The sequence below is a fragment of the Heterodontus francisci genome, chromosome 1 (assembly GCF_036365525.1).
Source record: "Heterodontus francisci isolate sHetFra1 chromosome 1, sHetFra1.hap1, whole genome shotgun sequence".
NCBI classification, from domain to species: domain Eukaryota; kingdom Metazoa; phylum Chordata; class Chondrichthyes; order Heterodontiformes; family Heterodontidae; genus Heterodontus; species Heterodontus francisci.
In genome coordinates this window covers 3,913,064-3,927,059 of record NC_090371.1, presented here as the reverse complement: position 1 = coordinate 3,927,059, position 13,996 = coordinate 3,913,064, and the positions used below count along the sequence as shown (strand labels likewise).

The following is a 13,996-nucleotide window of genomic DNA, read 5'->3' as shown; positions in this document are numbered from 1 at the left end:
GAGATTTGGGGAGGAGTTATGGGGTTCAGTTATGAGGTATGGGTAGGGGTATGGGGTACAGTTATGAGATATGGGGAGGGGTATGGGGTACAGTTAAGGGGTATGGGTAGGGGTATGGGGTACAGTTATGAGATATGGGGAGGGGTATGGGTTACAGTTATGGGGTGTGGGGTTCAGTTATGAGGCATGGGTATGGGGTTCAGTTATGGGGTATGGGGTTCAGTTATGAGATATGGATAGGGATATGGGGTACAGTTATGGGGTATGGGTAGGGGTATGGGGTACAGTTATGGGGTATGGGTCGGGGTATGGGGTACAGTAATGAGGTATGGGTAGGGGTGTGGGGTACAGTTATGGGGTGTGGGGTACAGTTATGAGATATGGGTACCGGTATGGGGTACAGTTATGAGATTATGGGTAGGGGTATGGGTTCAGTTATGAGATATGGGTAGGGGTTTGGGGTACAGTTATGGGGTATGGGTAGGGGTATGGGGTGCAGTTATGAGGTATGGGTAAGGGTATGGGGTATGAGTAAGGGTATGTGGTACAGTTATGGGGTATGTGTAGGGGTATGGGGTACAGTTATGGGGTGTGGGGTACAGTTATGAGATATGGGTATGGGGTATGGGTAGGGGTATGGGTTCAGTTATGAGATATGGGTAGGGGTATGGGGTACAGTTATGGGGTACAGTAATGAGGTATGGGTAGGGGTATGGGGTACAGTTATGGGGTAGGCGTATGGGGTACAGTTATGGCGTATGGGTAGGGGTATGGGGTACAGTTATGGGGTACAGTAATGAGGTATGGGTAGGGGTATTGGGTCAGTAATGAGGTATGGCTAGGGGTATGGGGTACTGTTATAAAATATGGGTAGGGTTATGGGTTACAGTTAAGGGGTATGGGGTACAGTAATGAGATATGGGTAGGGGTATGGGGTATAGATATGAGATATGGGTATGGGTTTGGGGTACAGTTATGAGATATGGGTAGGGGTATGGGATACAGTTATGGGGTACCGGTAGGGGTATGGGGTTCAGTTATGAGGTATGGGTAGGGGTATGGGATACAGTTATGAGATATGGGTAGGGGTATGGGGTACAGTTATGAGGTATGGGTAGGGGTATGGGGTTCAGTTATGGGGTATGGGTAAGGGTATGGGGTACAGTTATGGGGTATGGGTAGGGGTATGGGGTTGTTATGGGGTATGGGTATGGGGTACAGTTATGGGGTATGGGGAGGAGTATGGGGTACAGTTATGGGGTATGGGTAGGGGTATGGGGTACAGTTATGGGGTATGGGTAGGGGTATGGGATACAGTTATGGGGTATGGGGTACAGTTATGGGATAGGGATATGGGGTACAGTTATGGGGTACAGTCATGAGGTATGGGCTACAGTTATGGGGTATGTGTAGGGGTATGGGGTGCAGTTATGAGATATGGGTAGGGGTATGGGGTACATTTATGGGGTATGGTTAGGGGTATGGGGTACAGTTATGGGGTATGGGGTACAGTTATGAGATATGGGTATGGGGTACAGTAATGAGGTATGGGTAGGGGTATGGGGTACAGTTATGAGATATGGGTAGGGGTATGGGGTACAGTTAGGGGGTATGGGGTACAGTAATGAGGTATGGCTAGGGGGTACTGTTATAAAATATGGGTAGGGTTATGGGTTACAGTTAAGGGGTATGGGGTACAGTAATGAGGTATGGGTAGTGGTATTGGGTCAGTAATGAGGTTGGGTAGGTGTATGGGGTACAGTTATGGGGTATGGGTAGGGGTATGGGGTACAGTTATGGGGTATTGGTTGGGGTATGGGGTACAGTTATCGAGTATGGGGTACAGTTATGGGGTATTGGTTGGGGTATGGGGTATGGGGTACAGTTATGGGGTAATGGTAGGGGTATGGGGTACAGTTATGGGGTATGGGGTACAGTTATGGGGTATGGGGTATAGTTATCGAGTACGGGGTACAGTTATGGGGTATTGGTAGGGGTATGGGGTACAGTTATGGGGTAATGGTAGGGGTATGGGGTACAGTTATTGAGTATGGAGTACAGTTATTTTTTTTTAGAACATTACAGCGCAGTACAGGCCCTTCGGCCCTCGATGTTGCGCCGACCTGTGAAACCATCTGACCTACACTATTCCCTTTTCATCCATATGTCTATCCAATGACCACTTAAATGCCCTTAAAGTTGGCGAGTCTACTACTGTTGCAGGCAGGGCGTTCCACGCCCCTACTACTCTCTGAGTAAAGAAACTACCTCTAACATCTGTCCTATATCTATCACCCCTCAACTTAAAGCTATGTCCCCTCGTGTTTGCCATCACCATCCGAGGAAAAAGACTCTCACTATCCACCCTTTCTAACCCTCTGATTATCTTACGTGTCTCTATTAAGTCACCTCTCCTCCTCCTTCTCTCCAACGAAAACAACCTCAAGTCACTCAGCCTTTCCTCGTAAGACCTTCCCTCCATACCAGGCAACATCCTAGTAAATCTCCTCTGCACCCTTTCCATAGCTTCCACATCCTTCCTATAATGCGGTGACCAGAACTGCACGCGATACTCCAGGTGCGGTCTCACCAGAGTTTTGTACAGCTGCAGCATGACCTCGTGGCTCCGAAACTCGATCCCCCTACTAATAAAAGCTAACACACCATATACCTTCTTAACAGCCCTATTAACCTGGGTAGCAACCTTCAGGGATTTATGTACCTGGACACCAAGATCTCTCTGTTCATCTACACTACCAAGAATCTTCCCATTAGCCCAGTACTCTGCATTCCTGTTACTCCTTCCAAAGTGAATCACCTCACACTTTTCCGCATTAAACTCCATTTGCCATCTCTCAGCCCAGCTCTGCAGCCTATCTATGTCCCTCTGTACCCTACAACATCCTTCAGCACTATCCACAACTCCACCGACCTTAGTGTCATCCGCAAATTTACTAACCCACCCTTCTACACCCTCTTCCAGGTCATTTATAAAAATGACAAACAGCAGTGGCCCCAAAACAGATCCTTGCGGTACACCACTGGTAACTATACTCCAGGATGAACATTTACCATCAACCACCACCCTCTGTCTTCTTTCAGCTAGCCAATTTCTGATCCAAAGCTCTAAATCACCTTCAATCCCATACTTCCGTATTTTCTGCAATAGCCTACCGTGGGGAACCTTATCAAACGCCTTACTGAAATCCATATACACCACATCCACGGCTTTACCCTCATCCACCTGTTTGGTCACCTTCTCAAAAAACTCAATAAGGTTTGTGAGGCACGACCTACCCGTCACAAAACCGTGCTGACTATCGCTAATGAACTTATTCTTTTCAAGATGATTATAAATCCTGTCTCTTATAACCTTTTCCAACACTTTACCCACAACCGAAGTGAGGCTCACAGGTCTGTAATTACCAGGGCTGTCTCTACTCCCCTTCTTGAACAAGGGGACAACATTTGCTATCCTCCAGTCTTCCGGCACTATTCCTGTCGACAATGATGACATAAAGATCAAGGACAAAGGCTCTGCAATCTCCTCCCTGGCTTCCCAGAGAATCCTAGGATAAATCCCATCTGGCCCAGGGGACTTATCTATTTTCACACTTTCCAAAATTGCTAACACCTCCTCCTTGTGAACCTCAATCCCATCTAGCCGAGTAGCCTGAATCTCAGTATTCTCCTCAACAACATTTTCTTTCTCTACTGTAAATACTGACGAAAAATATTCATTTATCGCTTCCCCTATCTCCTCTGATTCCACACACAACTTCCCACTACTATCCTTGATTGGCCCTAATCTAACTCTAGTCATTCTTTTATTCCTGATATACCTATAGAAAGCCTTAGGGTTTTCCCTGATCCTATCCGCCAATGACTTCTCGTGTCCTCTCCTTGCTCTTCTTAGCTCTCCCTTTAGATCCTTCCTGGCTAGCTTGTAACTCTCAAGCGCCCTAACTGAGCCTTCACGTCTCATCCTAACATCAGCCTTCTTCTTCCTCTTGACAAGCGCTTCAACTTCTTTAGTAAACCACGGCTCCCTCGCTCGACAACTTCCTCCCTGCCTGACAGTTATCGAGTATGGGGTACAGTTATCGAGTATGGGGTACAGTTATGGGGTATGGGGTACAGTTATGGGGTAATGGTAGGGGTATGGGGTACAGTTATGGGGTATGGGGTACAGTTATGGGGTATGGGGTACAGTTATCGAGTATGGGGTACAGTTATGGGGTATGGGGTGCAGTTATGGGGTAATGGTAGGGGTATGGGGTACAGTTATGGGGTATGGGGTACAGTTATCGAGTATGGGGTGCAGTTATGGGGTATGGGGTACAATTATGGGGTAATGGTAGAGGTATGGGGTACAGTTATCGAGTATGGGGTACAGTTATGGGGTAATGGTAGGGGTATGGGGTACAGTTATCGAGTATGGGGTGCAGTTATGGGGTATGGGGTACAATTATGGGGTAATGGTAGGGGTATGGGGTACAGTTATCGTGTATGGGGTACAGGCTGTAATTGTACTTGTACAACCTGAGCTTGTGCTTATTTCCTGTCTGAAGGTTGCCCCGGAAACACGGGCAGTTATTAGCTGGATGAGGAAGATCCCATTTGTATTGAGTGCCAACCTGCACGGAGGTGATATGGTGGTTTGTTACCCGTTCGACATGGCATGGACAGACTGGCGGGATGGGGAGGTGACTCCCACTGCTGACGATGATGTTTTCCGCTGGCTCTCCTTCGTCTATGCATCAAGTCACAGAGCGATGGCACAAAACAACCGCCGTCTCTGTCACGGTGACAACTTCATCCAACATGGCAACATCATAAATGGAGCAAAGTGGCACATAGTGCCTGGCAGTGAGTTCCCTCAGTAAAACACCTCCCCCGGGCTTCCACGCATTGAGTTCCCTCAGAGAAACACCTCCCCCGGGCACCAACGCAGGGAGTTCCCTCAGTAAAACACCTCCCCCGGGCTCCAACGCAGGGAGTTACCTCAGTAAAACACCTCCCCCGGGCACCAACGCAGGGAGTTCCCTCAGTAAAACACCTCCCCCGGGCACCAACGCAGGGAGTTCCCTCAGTAAAACACCTCCCCCGGGCACCAACGCAGGGAGTTCCCTCAGTAAAACACCTCCCCCGGGCACCAACGCAAAGAGTTCCCTCAGTAAAACACCTCCCCCGGGCACCAACGCAGGGAGTTCCCTCAGTAAAACACCTCCCCCGGGCAACAACGCAGGGAGTTCCCTCAGTAAAACACCTCCCCCGGGCACCCACGCAGGGTGTTCCCTCAGTAAAACACTCCCCCGGGCACCCACGCAGGGAGTTCCCTCAGTAAAACACCTCCCCCGGGCAACAACGCAGGGAGTTCCCTCATTAAAACACCTCCCCCGGGCAACAACGCAGGGAGTTCCCTCAGTAAAACACCTCTCCCGGGCACCAACGCAGGGAGTTCCCTCAGTAAAACAGCTTCCCCGGGCACCAACGCAGGGAGTTCCCTCAGTAAAACACTCCCCCGGGCACCTACGCAGGGAGTTCCCTCAGTAAAACACTCCCCCGGGCACCAACGCAGGGAGTTCCCTCAGTAAAACACCTCCCCTGGGCACCCACGCAGGGAGTTCCCTCAGTAAAACACCTCCCCTGAGCACCCGCACAGGGTGTTCCCTCAGTAAAACACACCCCTGGGCACCCGCGCAGGGTGTTCCCTCAGTAAAACACTCCCCCGGGCACCCACGCAGGGAGTTCCCTCAGTAAAACACCGCCCCCAGTCCTCTGTGCAGGGAGTTCACTCAGTAAAACACCTACCCCAGTCCTCTGTGCAGGGTGTTCTCTCAGTAAAACACCTCCCCCGGACCCCAGTGCGAGAGTTCCCTCTGTAAAACACACCCCTGGGCACTCGCACAGGGTGTTCCCTCAGTAAAACACACCCCTGGGCACCCGCGCAGGGTTTTCCCTCAGTAAAACACTCCCCTGGGCACCCGCACAGGAGTTCCCTCAGTAAAACACTCCCCTGGCACCTGCGCAGAGAGTTCCCTCAGTAAAACACTCCCCTGGGCACTCGCACAGGGTGTTCCCTCAGTAAAACACTCCCCTGGGCACTCGCACAGGGTGTTCCCTCAGTTCAACACACCCCTGGCACCTGCGCAGGGTGTTCCCTCAGTAAAACACTGCCCTGGGCACCCGCGCAGGAGATCCCTCAGTAAAACGCTCCCCTGGGCACTAACACAAGGCTTTCCCTCAGTAATTCAGTCCTGAGACAACCCCGCAGTGTGTTCCCTCATTCAGGGGTACAGAGGGAGTGCCCCCCTGTCAGAGGGTCTACTGAGAGAGCACTGCACTGTTGGAGGGTCAGTACAGAGTGACACTACACTGTCGGAGGTTCGGTACTGAGGGATTGCTGCACTGTCGCAGGGTCAGTAATGAGGGAACTTCGCACTGTCGGAGGTTCAGTATTGAGGGTATGCCGCAATGTCGGAGGTTCAGTATTGAGTGACACGACACAGTCGGAGGTTTGGTACTGAGCGAGTGCTGCACTGTCGAAGGGTCAGTACTGTGTGAGCGTCGCACTGTTGGAGGGTTTGTACTGAGGGAGTGCCGCACTGTCAGAAGGTCAGTACTGAGGGAGTGCTGCACTGTTGGAGGGTTTGTACTGAGGGAGTGCCGCACTGTCGGAAGGTCAGTACTGAGGGAGTGCCTCACTGTTGGAGGGTCAGTAATGAGGGAGTGCCTCACTGTTGGAGGGTTTGTACTGAGGGAGCGCTGCACTGTCGGAGGGTCAGTACTAAGGGAGTGCCGCACTGTCAGAGAGTCAGCACTGAGGGAGTGCCACACTGTCGGAGGGTCAGTACACTGAGGGAGCGCCGCATTGTCGAAGGGTCAGTACTGAGGGAGCGCCGCACTGTCAGAGAGTCAGCACTGAGGGAGTGCCACACTGTCGGAGGGTCAGTACTGAGGGAGTGCTGCACTGTCTGAGGGTCAGTACTGAGGGAGCGCCGCACTGTCGGAAGGTCAGTACTGAGGGAGCAATTCACTGTCAGGGGTCAGTATTGAGGGAGTGCCTCACTGTCGGAGGGTCAGTACTGAGAGAGTGCTGCATTGTCGAAGGGTCAGTACTGAGGGAGTGCCGCACTGTTGGAGGGTTTGTACTGAGGGAGTGCCGCACTATCGGAAGGTCAGTACTGAGGGAGTGCCTCACTGTTGGAGGGTCAGTATTGAGGGAGTGCCTCACTGTTGGAGGGTTTGTACTGAGGGAGCGCTGCACTGTCGGAGGGTCAGTACTGAGGGATCGCCACGCTGTCGGAGAGTCAGCACTGAGGAAGTGCCACACTGTCGGAGGGTCAGTACTGAGGGAGTGCCGCATTGTCGAAGGGTCAGTACTGAGGGAGTGCTGCACTGTCTGAGAGTCAGTAGTGAGGGAGCGCTGCACTGTCGGAGAGTCAGCACTGAGGGAGTGCCACACTGTCGGAGGGTCAGTACTGAGGGAGTGCCGCATTGTCTGAGGGTCAGTACTGAGGGAGTGCTGCACTGTCTGAGGGTCAGTACTGAGGGAGTGCTGCACTGTCTGAGGGTCAGTACTGAGGGAGTGCCGCATTGTCGAAGGGTCAGTACTGAGGGAGTGCTGCACTGTCTGAGGGTCAGTACTGAGGGAGCGCCGCACTGTCGGAAGGTCAGTACTGAGGGAGCAATTCACTGTCAGGGGTCAGTATTGAGGGAGTGCCTCACTGTTGGAGGGTTTGTACTGAGGGACTGCTGCACTGTCAGTGGGTCAGTACTGAGGGAATAGAAACATAGAAAATAGGAGCAGGAGTAGGCCATTCGGCCCTTCAAGCCTGCTCCACCACTCATTATGATCATGGCTGATCATCCAACTCAGTAACCTGTTCCCGCTTTCTCCCCATATCCTTTGATCCCTTTAGACCCAAGAACTATATCTAACTGCTTGAAAACATACAATGTTTTGGCCTCAACTGCTTTCTGTGGTAGTGAATTCCACAGGCTCACCACTCTCTGGGTGAAGAAATTTCTCCTCATCTCAGTCCTGAAAGGTTTACCCTGTATCCTTAGACTATGACCCTGGTTCTGGACTCCCCACCATCGGGAACATCCTTCCTGCATCTACCCTGTCAAGTCCTGTTCGAATTTTATAGGTTTCTATGAGATTCCCCCTCACTCTTCTGAACTCCAGCGAATATAATCCTGACTAACTTAATCTCTCCTCATACGTCAGTCCCAGCATCCCAGGAATCAGTCAGGTAAACCTTCGCTGCACTCCCTCTATAGCAAGAACATCCTTCCTCAGATAAGGAGACAAAAACGGCACACAATATTCCAGATGTGGCCTCACCAAGGCCCTGTATAATTGCAGCAAGACATCCCTGCTCCTGTACTCGAGCGCAGCACTGTCGGAGGGTCGGTGCTGAGATAAGGTTGCGCTGTCGGAGTGTCAGTGCTGAGGGATGTTTGCACTATAGGAAGTTCAGTACTGAGGGAGTGTTGGAGGGTCAGTACTGAGGGAGCGCTAAACTGTCGGAGGTGCCACTTTCAGAGTTAAACTGAGGATACATCTGCCTTCTTAGTGGGTGTAAAGGATCCCTTGGCCACTATTTGAAGAGTAGCCGGAGAGTCGTTTTATTTATTCTTTAAAGGGATGTGGGGGAAGTACACCCACAGTGCTGTTAGGAAGGGAGTTCCAGGATTTTGATCCAGTGACAGTGAAGGAACGGCGATATAGTTCCAAGTCAGGATGGTATGTGACTTGGAGGGGAACTTGCAGGTGGTGATGTTCCCATGTATTTGCTGCCCTTGTCCTTCTAGTTGGTAGAGGTCGCGGGTTTGGAAGATGCTGTCTAAGGAGCCTTGGTGCATTGCTGCAGTGCATCTTGTAGATGGTACACACTGCTGCCACTGTGCGTCGGTGGTGGAGGGAGTGAATGTTTGTAGATGGGGTGCCAATCAAGCGGGCTGCTTTGTCCTGGATGGTGTCGAGCTTCCTGAGTGTTGTTGGAGCTGCACCCATCCAGGTAAGTGGAGAGTATTCCATCACACTCCTGACTTGTGCCTTGTAGATTGTGGACAGGCTTTGGGGAGTCAGGAGGTGAATTCCCAGAATTCCCAGCCTCCAACCTGCTCTTGTAGCCACAGCATTTACTATCGCTGGTCCAGTTCAGTTTCAAAGAATCATTAAAGTTTAAAGCACAGAAAGAGGCCACTTGGCCCATCATGTCTGTGCCGGCTGAAAAACAATCCACCCATTCTTATCCCACCTTCCAGCATTTGGTCCGTAGCCCTGCAGATTACTGCACTTGAGGTGCATATCCAGACTCTTTTTGAATGAGTTGAGGGTTTTTGCCTCAACTAGCCTTTCAGGCAGTGAGTTCCAGACCCCCACCACCATCAGGGTGAAAAGGTTTTTCCTCATCTCCCCTCTAATTTTTCTACCAATTATTTTAAATCTATGCCCCCTCGTCACTGACCTCTCTGCTAAGGTGAATAGACTCTTCACCTCCACTCTATCCAGGCCCCTCAAAATGTTGTACATTTCAATCAGGGGAGCCTCAGCCTTCTCTGTTCCAAGGAAAACAACCCCAGCCGATCCAATCTTTCCTCATAGCTGCATTTTTCCAGTACTCAAGTTGTAGCCTAACCAATGAGTGATACAGTTCCAGAATAACCTCCCTGCTCTTATATTCTATACCTTGGTTAATAAAGGAAAGGATTCCATATGTCTTCTTAACCACCTTATCGATCTGTCCTGCTACCTTCAGGGATCTGTGGACATTCACTCCAAGGTCCCTCACTTCCGCTACACTTCTCAGTATTTTCCCATTAATCATGTATTCCATTGCCTTGTTTGATCTCCCCAAATGTATCACCTCGCACTTCTCTGGGTTGAATTCCATTTGCCACTTTTCTCTTCATCTGACCAGACCATCAATATCTTCCTGCAGCCTACAGCTATCCTCCTTACTATCTACCACACGGCCAATCTTTGTGTCACCTGAAAACATCTTGATCATGTCTTCTACATTTATGTCCAAATCGTTAATATACACTACAAAAAGCAGGGGACCCAGTACTGAGCCCTGCGGAACGCCACTGGAAACAGCCCTCCAGTCGTTAAAACACCCATCAACAATTACCCTTTATTTCCTGCCACTGAGCCAATTTTGTATCCACCTTGCTGCATTTCCCTGGATCCCATGGGATTTTATTTTTTTAACCTGTGTGGCCTTGTTAAAAGCCTTGCTGAAATCCATGTAGACCACATCAACTGCACTACCCTCATCTATCTTCCTTGTTACTTCTTCAAAAAATTCGATCAAGTTGGTCAAACAAGATCTTCCCTTAACAAATCCATGCTGACTATCCTTGATTAATCTGTGCCTTTCTAAGTGACAGTTTATCCTGTCTCTCAGAATAGATTCCAATAATTTGCCCACTACTGAGGTTAGACTGACTGGTCTGTAATTATTCGGTCTATCCCTCACTCCCTTTTTAAACAGAGGTAAAACGTTAGCAGTTCTCCAATCCTCCGGCACCACACCTGTATCCAGTGAGGACTGGAAAATGATGACTGGAAAAGAGCCTGGGGTACATTTCATCTGCCCTGGTGATTTATTAACTTTCAAGGGTGCTTATCCCATTAATAGTTCCTCCCACCTTATTATCACATCCAATGTTTCACACCCCTCCTTAACTACAATATCTGCATCGGCCCCCTCTTTTGTGAAGACAGATACAAAGTATTCATCGGCAGGACAAGGAAAGAGGTTCTACATAGTCAGTATGAGGAGCTGGGCACTAAATTAAGAAGCAGAACCTGAAAGGTAATAATCTCTGGATTATTACCTGAGCCATGTGCAAATTGGAGTAGGGCAAAATAAGATTAGAGAAATAAATGCGTGGTTCAAAGATTGGTGTAGGAGATTTGGGTTCCAGTTCATGGGGCACTGGCACCAATACTGGGGAAAGTGGGGGCTGTACCTTTGGGACAGTCTATACCTGAATCATGCTGGGGCTGGTGTTCCACAAAGCCATAAAACTAGGGAAGTAGAGAGGGTTTTAAAGAAAATAGTAGGGGCAAGGGATTTAGGAAGATGTGGTAAATCAAAGAGTAGAGACAAAGCAAGAGAGAAAAGTATTAATATGGGAAATGATCAACAGAGTGTGACAGGAAGGGACAGTGAGTACAAATCTAAGAGTAAATCATTGGAAAAGGCTAGAGGTGACAAAACTAAAGGCTCTGTATCTGAATGCACGTAACATCTGAAACAAAACAGCTAAACTGATAGTTTGCATTGGAGTGCTGACTTGGGTTGCATTTGAGTGCTATCGTGGAAGTTTGGTGACTGAGGAAGCTCGTTGAGGAGGGAGCGAGGAGCTCCGTTCATTTCCTACCTGTCCTCAGAATGAGGGGAGCTGAGAGCTTCCAAAGAGCACAGCTGACTGGGAGAAGACTCAGAGGGCGGAGTTCCAGACCGGTAAGTATAAAAAAAAACTGAAAGTGACATCACAGGAAAGCTGTGACCTGATTGGCTGGTAGGGAATTTTTACAGAATTTGAAAATAAAACATTGATAAAAATTGATTCAAACCCTAATTAACTAATAAGTAGAGTAACTAAACCAGAGGGAGGAGATTACTGTATTTAGTTAGCATTTAATATTTATAGTAGGAATCTAGCACTAGGGACCACATAGTTAATTAAAACAATTTAGTAAGGATTTAATAAGTATTTATTTATTTTAAATTAATTTATTAATTAGTGATAGAAATGTCAGTTAGAGGGGTGAAATGCTTCACCTGTGAGATGTGGGAGGTCCGTGATGCTTCCAGCGTTCCGGGCGACGACATCTGCAGGAAGTGTACCCAGTTACAGCTCCTCACAGGCCGCATGGATCGGTTGGAGCGGCAACTGGATGCACTTAGGAGCATGCAGGTGGCAGAAAGCATCATAGACAGGAGTTTTAGAGAAGTGGTTACACCCAAGGTGCAGGCAGATAGATGGGTGACCGCTAGAAGGGGCAGGCAGTCAGTGCAGGAATCCCCTGTGGCTATTCCCCCTCTCTAACAAGTATACCGTTTTGGATACTGTTGGGGGGGGATGGCCTATCAGGGGAAAACAGCAGCAGCCAGAGCAGTGGCACCACGGCTGGCACTGTTGTTCAGCAGGGAGGGACAAAGCGCAGAAGAGCAATAGTTATAGGGGACTCTATCGTCAGGTGCACAGATAGGCGCTTCTGTGGACGTGAAAGAGACTCCAGGATGGTATGTTGCCTCCCTGGTGCCAGGGTCAAGGATGTCTCTGAACGGACAGAGGGCATGCTGAAGGGGGAGGGTGAACAGCCAGAGGTTGTGGTACACATCGGTACCAATGACATAGGCAGGAAGAGTGATGAGGTCCTGCAGGGGGAGTTTAGGGAATTGGATAGAAAGTTAAAAGACAGGACCTCTAGGGTTGTAATCTCTGGATTACTCCCTGTGCCACGTGCCAGTGAGGCTAGAAATAGGAAGATAGTGCAGCTAAACACATGGCTGAACAGCTGGTGCAGAAGGGAGGGTTTCAGATATCTGGACCATTGGGCTCTCTTCAGGGACAGATGGGACTTGTACAAGAAGGACGGGTTGCATCTAAACTGGAAGGGCACTAATATCCTGGCTGCAAGGTTTGCTAGCGTCACTCGGGAGGGTTTAAACTAGTGTGGCAGGGGGGTGGGAACCAGAGCAGTAGGACAGCAAGTGAAATAAAAAAGAGGGGGAACTAGTAAATAAAGCCAGTAAGACGAAGAGGAAGAGCAGGCAGAGAGATGTTGCGGAGCACAGCGGGACTGGTGGTCTGAAGTGCATTTGTTTCAATGCGAGAAGTATAACAGGTAAGGCAGATGAACTTAGAGCTTGGATTAGTACTTGGAAATATGATGTTGTTGCTATTACAGAGACTTGGTTGAGGGAAGGGCAGGATTGGCAGCTAAATGTTCCAGGATTTAGAAGCTTCAGGCGGGATAGAGGGGGATGGAAAAGGGGTGGAGGAGTTGCATTTACTGGTTAAGGAGAATATCACAGCTGTACTGCGGGAGGACACCTCAGAGAGGTCATGCAGCGAGGCAATATGGGTGGAGCTCAGGAATAGGAAGGGTGCAGTCACGATGTTGGGGGTTTACTACAGGCCTCCCAACAGCCAGCGGGAGGTAGAGGAGCAGATATGTAGACGGATTTTGGAAAGATGTAAAGGTAACAGGGTTGTAGTGGTGGGTGATTTTAACTTCTAACTTTTAACTTTTAACTATATTGACTGGGACTCACTTCGTGCTAGGGGCTTGGATGAGGCAGAATTTGTAAGGAGCATCCAGGAGGGCTTCTTGAAACAATATGTAGATAGTCCAACTAGGGATGGTGCCATTCTGGACCTTTTATTGGGGAATGAGCCCGGCCAGGTGGTCGAAGTTTCAGTAGGGGAGCATTTCGGGAACAGTGACCATAATTCCATGAGTTTTAAGGTACTTGTGGATAAGGATAAGAGTAGTCCTCGGGTGAAGGTGCTAAATTGGGGGAAGGCTAATTATAACAATTAGGCAGGAACTGAAGAATTTATATTGGGGGCGGCTGTTTGAGGGTAAATCAACATCTGACATGTGGGAGTCTTTCAAACGTCAGTTGATTAGAATCCAGGACCAGCATGTTCCTGTGAGGAAGAAAGACAAGTTTGGCAAGTTTCAGGAACCTTGGATAACACGGGATATTGTGAGCCTAGTCAAAAAAGGAAAAGGAAGCATTCGTAAGGGCTGGAAGGCAAGGAACTGACGAAGCACTTGAGGAATATAAAGACAGTAGGAAGGAACTTAAGCAAGGAGTCAGGAGGGCAAAAAGGGGTCATGAAAAATCATTGGCAAACAGGATTAAGGAAAATTCCAAGGCTTTTTATACATATATAAAGAGCAAGAGGGTAACCAGGGAAAGGGTTGGCCCACTCAAGGACAGAGATGGGAATC

The 13,996-nt window shown here is 49.2% G+C and overlaps 1 protein-coding gene across 2 annotated transcripts in view; it reads left to right on the top strand.

Annotated features, from left to right (window-relative positions):
* The window catches only part of LOC137366071 (probable carboxypeptidase X1), a 152,009-nt gene that overhangs the window by 118,125 nt on the left and 19,888 nt on the right, over window positions 1-13,996 (top strand). For both annotated transcript variants that reach the window (XM_068028198.1, XM_068028165.1), the window contains one exon: window positions 4,572-4,869. In XM_068028198.1, coding sequence (XP_067884299.1) covers window positions 4,572-4,869 — 298 coding nt within the window. The remainder of the gene's footprint in view (window positions 1-4,571; window positions 4,870-13,996) is intronic.